Source organism: Chrysemys picta, chromosome 6, assembly GCF_011386835.1.
Source record: "Chrysemys picta bellii isolate R12L10 chromosome 6, ASM1138683v2, whole genome shotgun sequence".
NCBI classification, from domain to species: Eukaryota; Metazoa; Chordata; order Testudines; family Emydidae; genus Chrysemys; species Chrysemys picta.
Window position 1 is genome coordinate 42,005,644 of NC_088796.1, and position 12,903 is coordinate 42,018,546.

Below are 12,903 nucleotides of genomic sequence, written 5' to 3' on the forward strand. Positions count from 1 at the left end.
GGAATTATCTAACAGCTAATTTTCATCGAGTAAATCTATCTTGACTGTGTGGTGGACTAGCAAGGATATCCTTGGATGCAGGTCTGAGTAGATGTGACATAGAGACTAAACAATGTTCTGATGGGGCTACAAATCAAAGCATTCCTCAGTCTCCCCTAGAAACCTCACATCCTGGTAGTATTATGCTAGCTGCCCCTTTTTTTAAGGGAGGCTGAGATGCAGGATGAAAGCCTGCATAGCATGTACTCAAGAGACTTCGCAAAGGATGAGCTCATACCAATCCGCAATGTCATCCATGAAAGGAATGAATGGAGAACCTGTGAAGTGATCCCTTCCACACTGGTAGATGCATCAGCCTCACCATGATCAACTGTATATATAGGTGCTGAAAGACCTAATATAATTACCAAGAACACATGACCTCAGTCCATTACTGGATGAAGGTTGTCATGCTAGGACACTGGTACTGTTTTATGTCATATCCAGGTCTATAACTAGATGATAAGGATACAATAAGCAAGAGGTGTAGTTAGTGTTGGTTTGCCACAACACTCTTCCTCCTGCCCCAAAAGGGGAACACAATCCATTTGAGCTTTCAATTGAAAAGCAGAATGAGTGCAGTAAAAAACAAAATAGACAGCTATCACATATAGGCAAACAGTGGTGCAGTTCTAACTGAAATACTACATGGAATAAGTGGATTATAAAGATCCATGCAGGAGTCTAGATTCATGTATGTTGGGCGGCTTTCCCAAGCATATTGGCAGCATGGAAGAATGCAAAAAGAAAAGAAAGGGAGCAATTGTGAGTGAAGCTTTAGTAGGACAGAGTCTAGGAGGAGACCAGGGACCAGGATGTAAGCAGGTGTGGAGTGCTTTGAAAATGAAGAGAAGATTGAAATTCATGTGCAAGAATCTGGGAAGCTAGCTGAGGAAGGAGACATCTTCAGAGCTGTGAGAAAGAGACACATTCCTCTGGGCAGGGATTGTTTCTTCCATGTTTTTGCTATACTTACCATATTGGCTTTCTGATCCCAATAAGCAGAGTTGGTTGAAACTCGGAATTTCTATTCTATGGATAATTTCTGGCATTTTAAAACTTTTTGTTATGAATCTGAATGGAAAGTCAATTTTCTGCAAAATGCAATTTCTATTTTTTTCAAGTTGGTCAAAATTTCTTGTTTCAAAAAAACCAAAATGTTTTTTTTATTTTGACTTATTTAAATATATTAAAATATAATAGACTATAAAAATTTAGTTAATCGCTGATTAGTATTGTAATTGGTATTTTAAATGTTAATTGGTAATTAGCCATTGGTAATTGGTATCTGGTATTAGGCAATTACTGTCGTAATTGGTATTTTAACTGGTTATTATAATTAGTTTGGTAACTGGTATAATATAAAAATATAATTTTATTATAAGCAAAATCAAAATGTAGGTTTGAAACAAAAAATTTAATTTTTCCATTCTGGCAGGGTGACAACGCTTCATTTAAACTTTTTAAAATGAAATTACGTCCCGTGGAATGTTTTGATTTAGATGAATCAATGTTTTTCTGTCAAAAAAAAACTTGACCAGCCTAGTAGTAAGTAATTTCTCTCTTGCCTATTAACATGCAACAAAATTGCAGATTTTAATTATTATGCTTATTTTATTCAACAAAATCCCCAAAATGTTCTAAGACCATTATCTTGATGTGTCTGGATATGTTCTCCAGAGGCTGTTTGTTCCAGATATCATGAGGCCTCAATGTTCACACTCCATTCTGATAAATGGAGGAAGTTCTCAATGTTCGACAGCAGATCAAAAAGGCAAGAATGTGTCATCATATATTAGGAGTCATCTTTGCAAAAGAGACTGAAAACAAACTCATTTCCAGTGAGAGCTTAGATTCCAGAGCACTGATCCCAGTTTTTGGGGGGATTTCATCTAAAAAATCTTGGCGTTTCTGTGCCCTCAGGTAGCGTAACACATGTAGTATACCTTCGCATACAATAGTTAAAACTGTACCAGAAGTGGACAATATATGAGTTGTGATATTGGTTAGTGCCTTTTTGCATAGGTTAAATGTGCTTTGCTTGGGCGAATGTGTTTGTGTAAGCTCAAAACTTTGCATGCTCTAATACAGTCATAACTGCTTTTAAGGATTTTACTTGGGTTTTATACAATTAGAACACTTGCCTTATTTTCAGTAGGTTGTGAAATCTGCTCTACCCTCAAGGCTCTTGGTTGGAAAAAAAGGAAAATTTTTCACTTCAGCATCACGTCTATACTTGTATCAGTGGATTTAATCATGTTGACTGTTTCATTAGCTACACCACAGGCTTTCAAACATTATTTTTAATAATTTGGGAGGTTAATCATGCAGGAAACTCTAAAGAAAAAAATGAAGTGTTTGTACTTGCAGTGCGACTACTCCACCCAAGATGTTGAGTTATCCTGGTCTGTTCTCTATCGATCAGTCAAAGCTCTATTAATTGAAAAAAAACATCAAAGGCAATAGACTTTATGCAGTAGACTTTTCTCCATCTTCTGTTGTAGCTTCTTCAAGGGGCAAAGATGGCCCTGGGATGTTTGAGCAGTTCAATAGAGATTACAGCAAGTGAAGTATTGATGATTGTTTGGTGTTTTTGGTTTGTTTTGTTTGCTCATTCCCACTATTCTGGATGCTTGTATCAGCTACTGAATTTGTAGTGTTTCAGAGGCAGGTACAGTTATCAGAACATTTAGTGCAGGGAATATGCAGTAAGGAAGACTTACCTGCTAAAGGGTGAACTTCCCAGATGACTAATGAATAAGTGGTAAAAGATCGCCACTTAGATGGAATCCTGCCTCACCGGGGTTATAACGAAAGAACCTAACATTTAGAATGCCTATCTGAGAAAGCAAAATTCTAGATAAGAGTTTACCCTTTATAGTAAACCATGTGAATTTTGTTTCCTCTTCTGTCGCATCTCGTGCTTAACATGATCTTTCTTTACATTGTCAGGCAGGTACCTGCTTCCCAATACCATTGCGCAGCAGTCATGGCAACCTGCAGAAACCTCCAATCTTGTTCGTATGCGTAGCCAAGCTCTTGGGCAATCGGCTCCTTCACTTACTGCTAGTCTGGTGAGTTACATTTTCAAAATAGAAGACAATTTTGCATGCAAAAGACCTATGCAATATTATGGTTGAGATTTTATGTGCACAAAAGTCAATAAGCCACAGTTTGTTGTCTCCAAAACCCCCCAATTACTCAGGCCTTTCACATAACTCTGAATTAGTGTACAATAGTAATTGTGTGTTACTATACGTAATGCTACTTAATATGTGCAGGGTGGCTGAATTACATTTGTGATGGAAGCTGTAACTTTGAATGGCCTTGTTTTCTCACACAGTCTCAGCTGAAATGTTGCATCAGTATAACTATTTGTGTTGAAATGGTCAATCTTCAAAGAAGGCACTAGAATGGCCTAGCCTTTCTGGTGGGCACCTGTGCTATCAGTTTAATAGTTCATGCTTTCCACAGGATTCTGCACTCAGGAACAAGCTTCTGCAGTGTATGAAGTATGAACTGAACGTGCAATTCATTGATCGTGCTTTTAAGTAAAGGTAGGGGGAGGGATAGCTGGCCAGGCTGTATGGAGGGTCTGGAGCAGTCAAGGTTAAGTCTGGATTTTCCTGACTGATTCATCTTAACTTGCTTGCATTGGGTTTCAGTGTGCAATATGCTGCTTTGTGCTGGTGTATAGTGCATTTTGTGAAGTGTTCCAAAAAGAGAAAAAGAAAAGAAAGTCACATATGTCCCATGCATAAGATATGATTTCCAAACACTTAATTATAAACCAAGTTCCATCAAAAATGCCAATGGTATTTATCCTTTTTTAGAGCTAATTTCATGAGAAGTATATAGTTTTTGAAAAAAGAGAGCTCAAGTTGATTCAAAACAGTAGAAAAGCATCTAGGGACTTTCTTATCTGGCGGTTCTTATGCTCTGTTAATTTAACAACCAATATAATTTTAGCAGTCCACCTGTATTTGCCACTAAAAATTTATCCTTGTGCAGAGAAACAACAAGAGAAAATACACATCAGAAATTAAATTTCTGAGCTTCTAAAGCTCTCTCTCAAGCATAACAATACTGATGCTAATAGTGGCAATAAAAGATAAGTACAAAGATGTTCTTCCCCGGTGCCTTGTTATTCCTTGCTTTACTGATGGGAGTAAATTAAACCTCACCACACCCTTATGAAGTAGGGAAATATTACCTTCAGATTACAGAGAGGGAAACTGAGGCACACATATATTCTTTCCTAAAGCCATCCAGAAAGTCATTGGCAAAGCTGAGCCTAGAACAAAGTTTTCTTGAGTTCCTGCTGTTCTCTAACTACCAGCCAGTGCTGCCTTCCCAGAACTCTAAATCTCAAAAGCAAAATGTTGTTAAAGATGGCACGCAGTAATCAAGATACCACAGAGCTTAAAGTAGTCTGCATTGAAAAGTTAGCATCTGTCAGTAACTACCACAATGTTGGTATTTGCAAAACTACAATTTCCTCCTATGCTTAGAACAAGAAATGACTGAAACACAAATTAACAGTGCTGACTGTTGGCAAATGCCAACTTTTTTTTCACCAGTCGCTGTACTAAAATAGAGTTAATTCAAAGTCTGGAAATTTGCATAGGAGCAACATAGAGATAGGTTGGAAAATGTTAAACAAAAAACCCTGTAGCTATTACTTTACGTGACCTACCTGATTCAGATTAGGACATTAACAGGGATAATGATAGAAAAGGAAGGCAAAATGGATACCATATGTACAAACTCTCTCTAATGTGCTTGCACAACATCTAGCACAGTTGAACCCCGATCTCTGTAGGGATATCTACAGTAGTGTCTTCTAAAAGAGTAAATACTAGAATATTCTCCTCAAGCACCATAGGTGAGATGGGTGCAGGGCTGGGCTTTTGATATTTCCCTCCCCTCCCCCATTGTTTTACAATTATTTTTCTGTTTTGTTGCTTTTCAATCAAACCTCAGAATGGGAAGTAGACAAATTCTTACTGCCTTATTGGATATTATTTTAATGCCCATATTTCTCAGATCCAGTAACTAGTACTTCTTATTGGAAGGAAGGAGGGAGGGGATTGGAATGAGGGAGAAAGACGGAAGAGTCATTGCAATTTCTCTCATTGCTGGATCACCCCTCGCAGTGAGGACTCTCTTTGGGAGCCACTGCGAAAGATGAAAGAAATGAGGCAACAGCCTCCCTAAAGCCTCTTCTTAAATCCGGAGATCTTCTTCAGCACCGAGCCTTATAGCATACCAGTAGAGTGATTTTTCATTTTGTGGAGAGGAAAGGTTTTGTTGATTACAGCTGTAAAAGGAAAACTAATAAAATTTGAGCTTACTGATTACTATTCAATGATCTTATGGTGCTGCTTAGCATTTGGTCTATTTCATAGGGTGGGGCTAGGTTTATGAATATTGATGAATTACTTAAATAATAAAGAAATGTCAGTGGCGTGTTTGCTGCTTTATGCAGTCAGTTGATTTTGTTGTAGTTATTACAGTATTGCATAGTAGAGCTGTGCAACATTTTTTTTTCACCTAATTGTTTTTAATTAAAAAAAAATGCATTTTTGTGGCCTGAAACTATTTGTTGAATTTGACAAATAGTTTTGTTTGAATTTGTTTTTTTTAAGAGTTGAAATGTTTCATTTCAGGTTTACATTAGGCTAATTAAAAATAAAAAATACAAGTGTGAAAACCTCCCAAAATGGCTGAATCAAAACGAAAAGCTCAAAAGAATTGTTTAGAATCAACTGTTTCAATTGATTCAAAACAAATGAAAACCTTAACCTTTGTTTAAAGTTGACTTGAATCATGTAATCAACTTCAAAATATTTTTTTTTTTAGGGTTTTTTTTTTTTTTTTTTTTTGATGTGATGGAAAATTTTGAAATTTTGTTTTGGGTCAGTTTAAACCGGATTTCTTTCCTGATTTTTAATTTTTTTGGATTTTTTTTGGTTGAGCTCCCAATCTGAAAAATCCATTATTTGCTCAGCTCTATTACAGAGTGTGTGGGGGGGGGGGGGGGGGGGGGGGGAAGGGCAATAGGTTATAGTAGCCTGTAACCGGATGGCAAGATAATCTTACTGCCCCACCTTTTTAAAGTATTGGAAACCTCAGAGAGCTGCAGGTTAATTACCCCTGACTCTTTGGCGCACGTGTGGCTTATTAGACTCCACCTTTAATATAAGAAGTGGAAGTAACTGTCTCAGAGGAAGCTAGAGGTTGGGATAGATGAGACTGAAGAAGGAACCCAGGAGCAGTATGGTCTGGAGTGAAGGCTTAAACTGGAGCTTTGTGTTACGCTTTTGAATTACTCATTTTATTAATATCCATTTTAGGAAATAGAGACTTTTTGATATCTTATGAGTCAGTAGTTTGTTTGGAGCAAGATGGAAGCTACCAGTTTACAGACCCATATGTGGGTAGAGATTGTGTTTGTTTAGCAGTGTTTATTCATTAAAAAATTGAACTTCATTCCAAAGAAATTTGTCTCTGCCTGTCACATTGCTAAATAGACATGTTCATTCTACTGACACTCAAGAATAGGAAGTTAGAATCATGGAGCCCTTATTCTATGTCACTAGAAACTGAGGCATATGGTTAATGCTATTGGGCAGTAGCTGTTAAATTTCAGTGATTGGGAAGATATCCACTTTTCTTTTTAAGTGGGTGAAGATAATGATTTCATGGCTTATGGTTCACCTTCACCTCTAGTTGCCCCTCTAATGTATTATTTAGAGCAGGGGTCGGCAACCTTTCAGAAGTGGTGTGCCGAGTCTTCATTTATTCACTCTGATTTAAGGTTTCGCGTGCCAGTAATACATTTTAACATTTTTAAAAGGTCTCTTTCTATAAGTCTATAATATATAACTAAACTATTGTTGTATGTAAAGTAAATAAGGTTTTAAAATGTTTAAGAAGCTTCGTTTAAAATTAAATGCAGAGCCCCCTGGACTGGTGGCCAGGTCCTGGGCGGTGTGAGTGCCACTGAAACTCAGCTCGCATGCCGCCTTCGGTTGCCTACCCCTGATTTAGAGTATTATAATAGACCCTTCTAGTTTCCAGTATAATTAAAATTGCCAATCAGTTTCCTTTCCGACACATGTTTTCACATTCATGAGTAAAAGTCTCTTTAACAGTTTCAGACTTACAGGAAAGAGGGAAAAATACAGTTTGTGCAGAGTAAATTTGAAAGCTGTGTAGTGATTCCTCATGGTGGAAAATGTTCAGTCACGAGTGCACTGCTAATTAGTGCATGCGATTCAGTTCAAGGATATGTACTGGGAACTAGTGATGCTTGCTCTTGTACACGGAATCTATCAGCGGTTCTAAGCTCTGCAATCAAATATTGTGCAGACAAGGAGCTTTTAAGCTACTTCCAGATTTTTTTTTCTTTGTTCTTGTTTTTAAACACCTAGGAATTAAGTAAGTGGGAGTTTTTAATGCAGTGTTAAAGCTGAACAGTAAAATAATATATAAACATCAGGAATTGCAGAAATTAAGGATCCAAAAGCAATGTTAATTCACCCACATTTGTGCATCTGAGTAAAACATTGTTTGAAGTTCCATTTTTGCATTTTTTGACACTCGTGCAAATGTCACTATTTGACTTATGCTTGTGTTGGCAGTGTTTTGCTTTTAATACAATACTTAAATCAATGTAATCATGCGATAGAAATCATCATTTTTATTAACACATTGCTATGTTTCAGTGATTATGAAACAGTATTCTAAAGAAATACAACTTCACAGGAAGTTCAGTCAGTCACATTTCTTTTGGAGGCTGTATAAACATTGACTTCATCACCAGTTGGCTTTTACTGCACTTTCTTTTTCTTATAGCCACACACGTCTTCCTTTCTGTCTACCCTCATTTTTTTAAATTTGTGCCTGACTACAACCTTGGTTATCATCTCTCCTGTATAAACAGGATGCATTATGTACGGCAGATCCAAACAGATTCTACTGATGGCAGGGATTATTTTAAATTTAGCTACAGTTTCCTAATGTATTTATTTGCTAGGCATTGAGAGCTGCCATAATGCAAGGCTAATGTAATGTGGCCACAAACACAGAGCTTCTCTAAAACCAGCTTTGTCAGGTGTCACAATTACCAGTGAGATAGTTTGAGGGATCTATCTATGTACAACTTATGAATTCTGTTAGATATTATGAATAGAGCTTGGTGAGAATCTTTCATTGGAACAATTTTCCAGGGAAAAAACCCTTTTCACAAATACCACAGGAAAAATTCAGTTTTGCTGAAAAATGTCGCAATTCCTGCAGATGGAAAGTGAAAATGACATGAGCCTTCCTAGTGGGCTTCTGAGGCTGAGCGCCCTGATTCTGCCTCCCAGCCTTCCCCCAGCTCTGGAAAGAGAATGATCAAGAGTGGTGAGGCAGGGAATTACATGAAGATATTTCTTTCTTTCTTTCTTTCTTTGCATATCTTGTACTGTCTAAAGAGTGATTATTTTTAGAAACCCTTTTTGCAAAGTCTTTAATATACGGAGATATACCTATCTCATAGAACTGGAAGGGACCTTGAAAGGTCATCAAGTCCAGTCCCCTGGCTTCACTAGCAGGACCAATTTTTTTGCCCCAGATCCCTAAATGGCTCCCTCAAGGATTGAACTCACAACCTGGGTTTAGCAGGCCAATGCTCAAACCACTGAGTTATCCCTCCCCCCGTTCATTTGCTTTAACTATCCCGTGTCGCTGAAGGGTTAAACTATAAACCAGAGTGCCTGCAAGGGTGGAGGGTACAGTTTCGCCCTTGGGCTGTTTTGGAGGTTCAGTATTAGTTTTGGGGCCTCAGGCATTTGGGCTGCAGGGTCCCACTTCTGGAAGAGGTACCACACAGTGTCTGTGTCCAAGAAGTATGTTAGAGGGGCTGGAGTCAGAAACTGTGGTTGGACCCTACCAAGAGGAGCTTACAAGCAGACTGATACCAACACAGCAGCCTGATGAATGTCCAACAGGGAAAGCTCAATCAGGGCTATGCCGATTTTGCACTAAGGCTCCTGAAAAAAGGTGGTGGTGGCAACATGGCAGTAGAAATCTTGAACAGCCTGTAGCAAAGGGGTACAAATATTTCCATTTCTTAAGGCCCAGTTCTCTTCTTGTGCATGTGTTAGTAACGCCTATTAATGTCTGTGGGTGTATCCAATGAAAGAATTTGGCCATATATGGACACAAGGCAGTTTTATTTATTAAGGAAAACATTTTTCGGTAGCCTGCTAGCAACCTTATGCTTTTATGCTTGAAATCAATTTTATTACTTTTTTTGTAATTAGTATGGAAGTATTTCATCTCTTTTCAAGGGCAAGTCATCTTGCCTGAAGTAATATGAAGCTTCAGTGTGAAGTTATAATCTTTTGACTACAAGAAGCACATGAAAAACATTTACTTGGGCAGATGTAGCCCTCTGAGAAGTGAGTGAGTTCTGTAAGAACAGTTAATATAAGGAGATTGAAGGTGCTGCTAGGCCGGTGGCTCTCAAACTTTTGTATTGGTGACCCCTCTCACATAGCAAGTCTCTGAGTGCGACCCCCCCTAATAAATTAAAAACACTTTTTAATATATTTAACACCATTATAAATGCTGGAGGCAAAGTGCGATTTGGCGTGGAGGCTGACAGCTCGTGACCCCCCATGTAATAGCCTCGCGACCCCCTAAGCGGTCCCGACCCCCAGTTTAAGAACCCCTGTGCTAGGCGGACTCTGGATAGAGAAAGCAATTTATCACCTCAGGTGTATCTTGAAATAACCACAGTTTACCCAGGCTACGTTGGACATTTTGACAGTATAATAAAAATGGTGTCGATACAGCCATACACCTGGCATAAGTTAAAGGTGGATGTGAGGAGGCATCCTTTTCAGAGGGCAAGGACATGGAACTTGCTGAGCATCAGTAGCTCAGCAGACAGCAGTGTACTGAATCTCAGGGTGACTCCGTTGCTGCTCTTCTGGCTCCTGAGTGGAGGGCAGTAGGGCAGCCAGGAGTGGAAGGCTCTCTCTGGTGCTTGGGAGGGGACTTGGAGTCTGAGGGGAAACTTGGGAGTCTAGAATGGTTCTGCGTTTGGACCTAGAAATATTAAAGTATTTAGAAAGTGAAGCTAAACTTCTTCAGCAAAAAATGGAAAGCTGAGACTGAGGTCTGAGGAATTATAAGATGCAGCATCCATAAATCGCACAGCTGTTTCTTTTTTTGTCCCTTTTTTCTCGTAGGCTTACTTTGAGAACATGCTGGTTTCTCTTAACTGTGGTTCATATTTCTTATGTATTAAGATGAGGCCCCTTTTACTAGAGGGACCTCTGGACTTTATTGGGAGTGTTCCAGTTGGGAAGATCCTATGTGCTGCGATCTAGCCTTAGAGACTACAACGCCAGTGATGTCTTGCGGAAAGAGGGAGGGAGAGACTTTTCTCTTCCAGGGAGAGCAGGTGGTGGGCTCCATTTTGGGAGAGGAGCAAGATTGCTGGTGTGGAGCTCTGTCCATACCAGGAGCTGCTGACAACTGCTGCTGAGAGTGTGTTGGGGCTTTGATGGAGCAGGGAGCTTCAGAGATGGTTGGTGGCTTCACTTGGGCCAGGGGAGAGACTATTGCTGTGCCTAGAGCTGGCTGAGATGGGCCTGCAGTGAAGGAACTGTGAGTAACCCCCACTCTTGTTTGGGAAAGTAATTGCAAGGGAAGGGGCACAGAAGTCTGAATCTGAGGAGAGACAGAGTGATCGAACCAGGACCCAGAGCTGTGAACATTTGGTGGGGCCAACTCCAGTCTTCACTGGGGTTGTGCAGCTTGTTGCCTTGACTGGAATGATACACAGAACCAACAATGATGTCTCCAGCTTCAGATCTTAAAGCGCACCCATGTAAGCAAGTGTCTAGGACTCTGAAATCCAGGGGAGTGTACACCCTGGGGTGAGGTAAATGGTGGCAGTATAAATGCCACTTAGATAAGTTTAATTTATTACTGCGTATACCAGTTGTTCTCAAACTTTTTTTCGCGGACCACTTGACAATTGCTGAGGGTCTTGGCGGACCACTTCATGATCTTTCCAAATGTTGTTTGTACTGTTAGCTAACTATTGTAAAGTGCTTTGGATAAAAGCGCTATATTAAAAAAACGTAATAATTAATGTGTTTTTTTTGTTCTACAAATAAAAGCACACAACTCATATTTTAATATCCGTAGTCTTACCTTTCTAATGCGAGCTGGGGCTGGGAAGGACGGGGGGGGGGTCTCCCCCACCACAGCAGCCACAGAGCTGGGGCTGGGAAGGAGGGCCATCCCTCCCCTGCAGCCCTGGGAGTGGGGAAAGTCGCCTCTTTCTCTGGCCGCCGCAGCCCTGCATGTCCCAAATTCCCCCCGCCCCCTCTTCGCACCCCACTGCCTCCTCCCACCTACCCCCTTTTCCCCCCAAGGCCACCACCTCACCTTACATGTGCATCTTTTCCAGGGTCCAGGCACCTAATTAGTGGAGCCATGCCTGAGCGGCTTCACTAATTAGGTGGGTGGCCCGTCATTCTCTCGTGTGCGGCTGCCCAGGCACGCACCTTAGAGGGAACTATCCCTGGACCACAGTTTGAGAACCTCTGGTGAATACTATATTTGTTAATTGATTTTATTCAACTGCCCCTTGTGGAGTTAAATTAGTAGTCTGTTATACCCTGTTTCTTTAAGTTGTCAAGTAGAGATGTGTTAACTCTAATTTAAGTGTATTAGATGTATATTACTTATAATTGGTATGTTAGAGTTAGAGCCATGCCATAGATGATGATGATGATGATTATTATTAGAATAGGTTTATTCCTAGAGGTTCCCAAGGCATTGAGTGTGTACCGGCGCTGCCAATTTTAAATTCCTTTAGGAGTAAAGGGAGTGCAGGAGAGGGGTGGAGAAAGGATTCCCACCTATCCAACATGACCACTGGGATACTTGAGATATCCTTTAATGTCAACAACATCAGGCACCCAGACACACAGGTGAGTGTTGCCTGCTCCCGAGTAACCCAGGGAGGAAAGCGGGGGGGTTACATAAGCAATAGCTATTTGTTTCAAACTGTTCAAATAAATAGTCACCTTTTGATTTAAGAAGCTAATTCCTGAAATATATACACAACAGTATTTATCCTACATGATATATAATACGCTAAGTTCAATGTATTGAACTTATTCATAGTAAATTAACATTATTAATACAAATACCATCTTAACTTTGTCTTTCTCAGGAAAACAGAAACTGAAGCCTACTTATTTAACTTGGAGCTCAAGTCTTTTAAATACTCTGGTTTATGAACTCCTTGTGTTGGCACTGTCCAGCTCAAATCTGAGAAGAATAGGAGCCTGCTTGTAACTTTTGACCCCCTTAAAGTAGCAAGGATTTAGTTCCCTCCCCCTTCATGAATATCAGAGTACAAATGTGTGTCTGAGTTCCCCAGTCTCTTCATGAGAGCCCTGTATCTTTCACCACATATTCTTGGTCCAAAAATAATCAAGATTTAACTCAGTAAATCATTTTAGTCTTTAAATACACTTGGATCTAGGTTCTCCTTATCTGGAGTTGTTCAGTATTCTTCCAACCCTTGATGTACCAATATTACCGCTATGTGTCATGAAATAAGTTGTGTTTAGTGACCCACATCCTTAAAGTTTTCTTGGACTATGGATCTTTGTGATGTTCTTATGCAATATCCTTCAAGAAGTTTATCCCTTTCAACATCATAAACTGGTGAAGAGGTGTCATAACTATAAAGGGAAGGGTGTAACAGCTGTCCTGTGTACAGTACTATAAAATCCCTCCTGGCCAGAGACTCCAAAATCCTTTTCCCTGTAAATGGTTAAG

The 12,903-nt window shown here is 39.7% G+C and overlaps 1 protein-coding gene across 7 annotated transcripts in view; it reads left to right on the plus strand.

The window, feature by feature from the left end:
- MAST4 (microtubule associated serine/threonine kinase family member 4) overlaps positions 1-12,903 on the plus strand; it is a 422,044-nt gene that overhangs the window by 111,148 nt on the left and 297,993 nt on the right. For all 7 annotated transcript variants that reach the window (XM_065599050.1, XM_065599051.1, XM_008170656.4 and 4 more), the window contains exon 3: positions 2,992-3,113. In XM_065599050.1, coding sequence (XP_065455122.1) covers positions 2,992-3,113 — 122 coding nt within the window. The remainder of the gene's footprint in view (positions 1-2,991; positions 3,114-12,903) is intronic.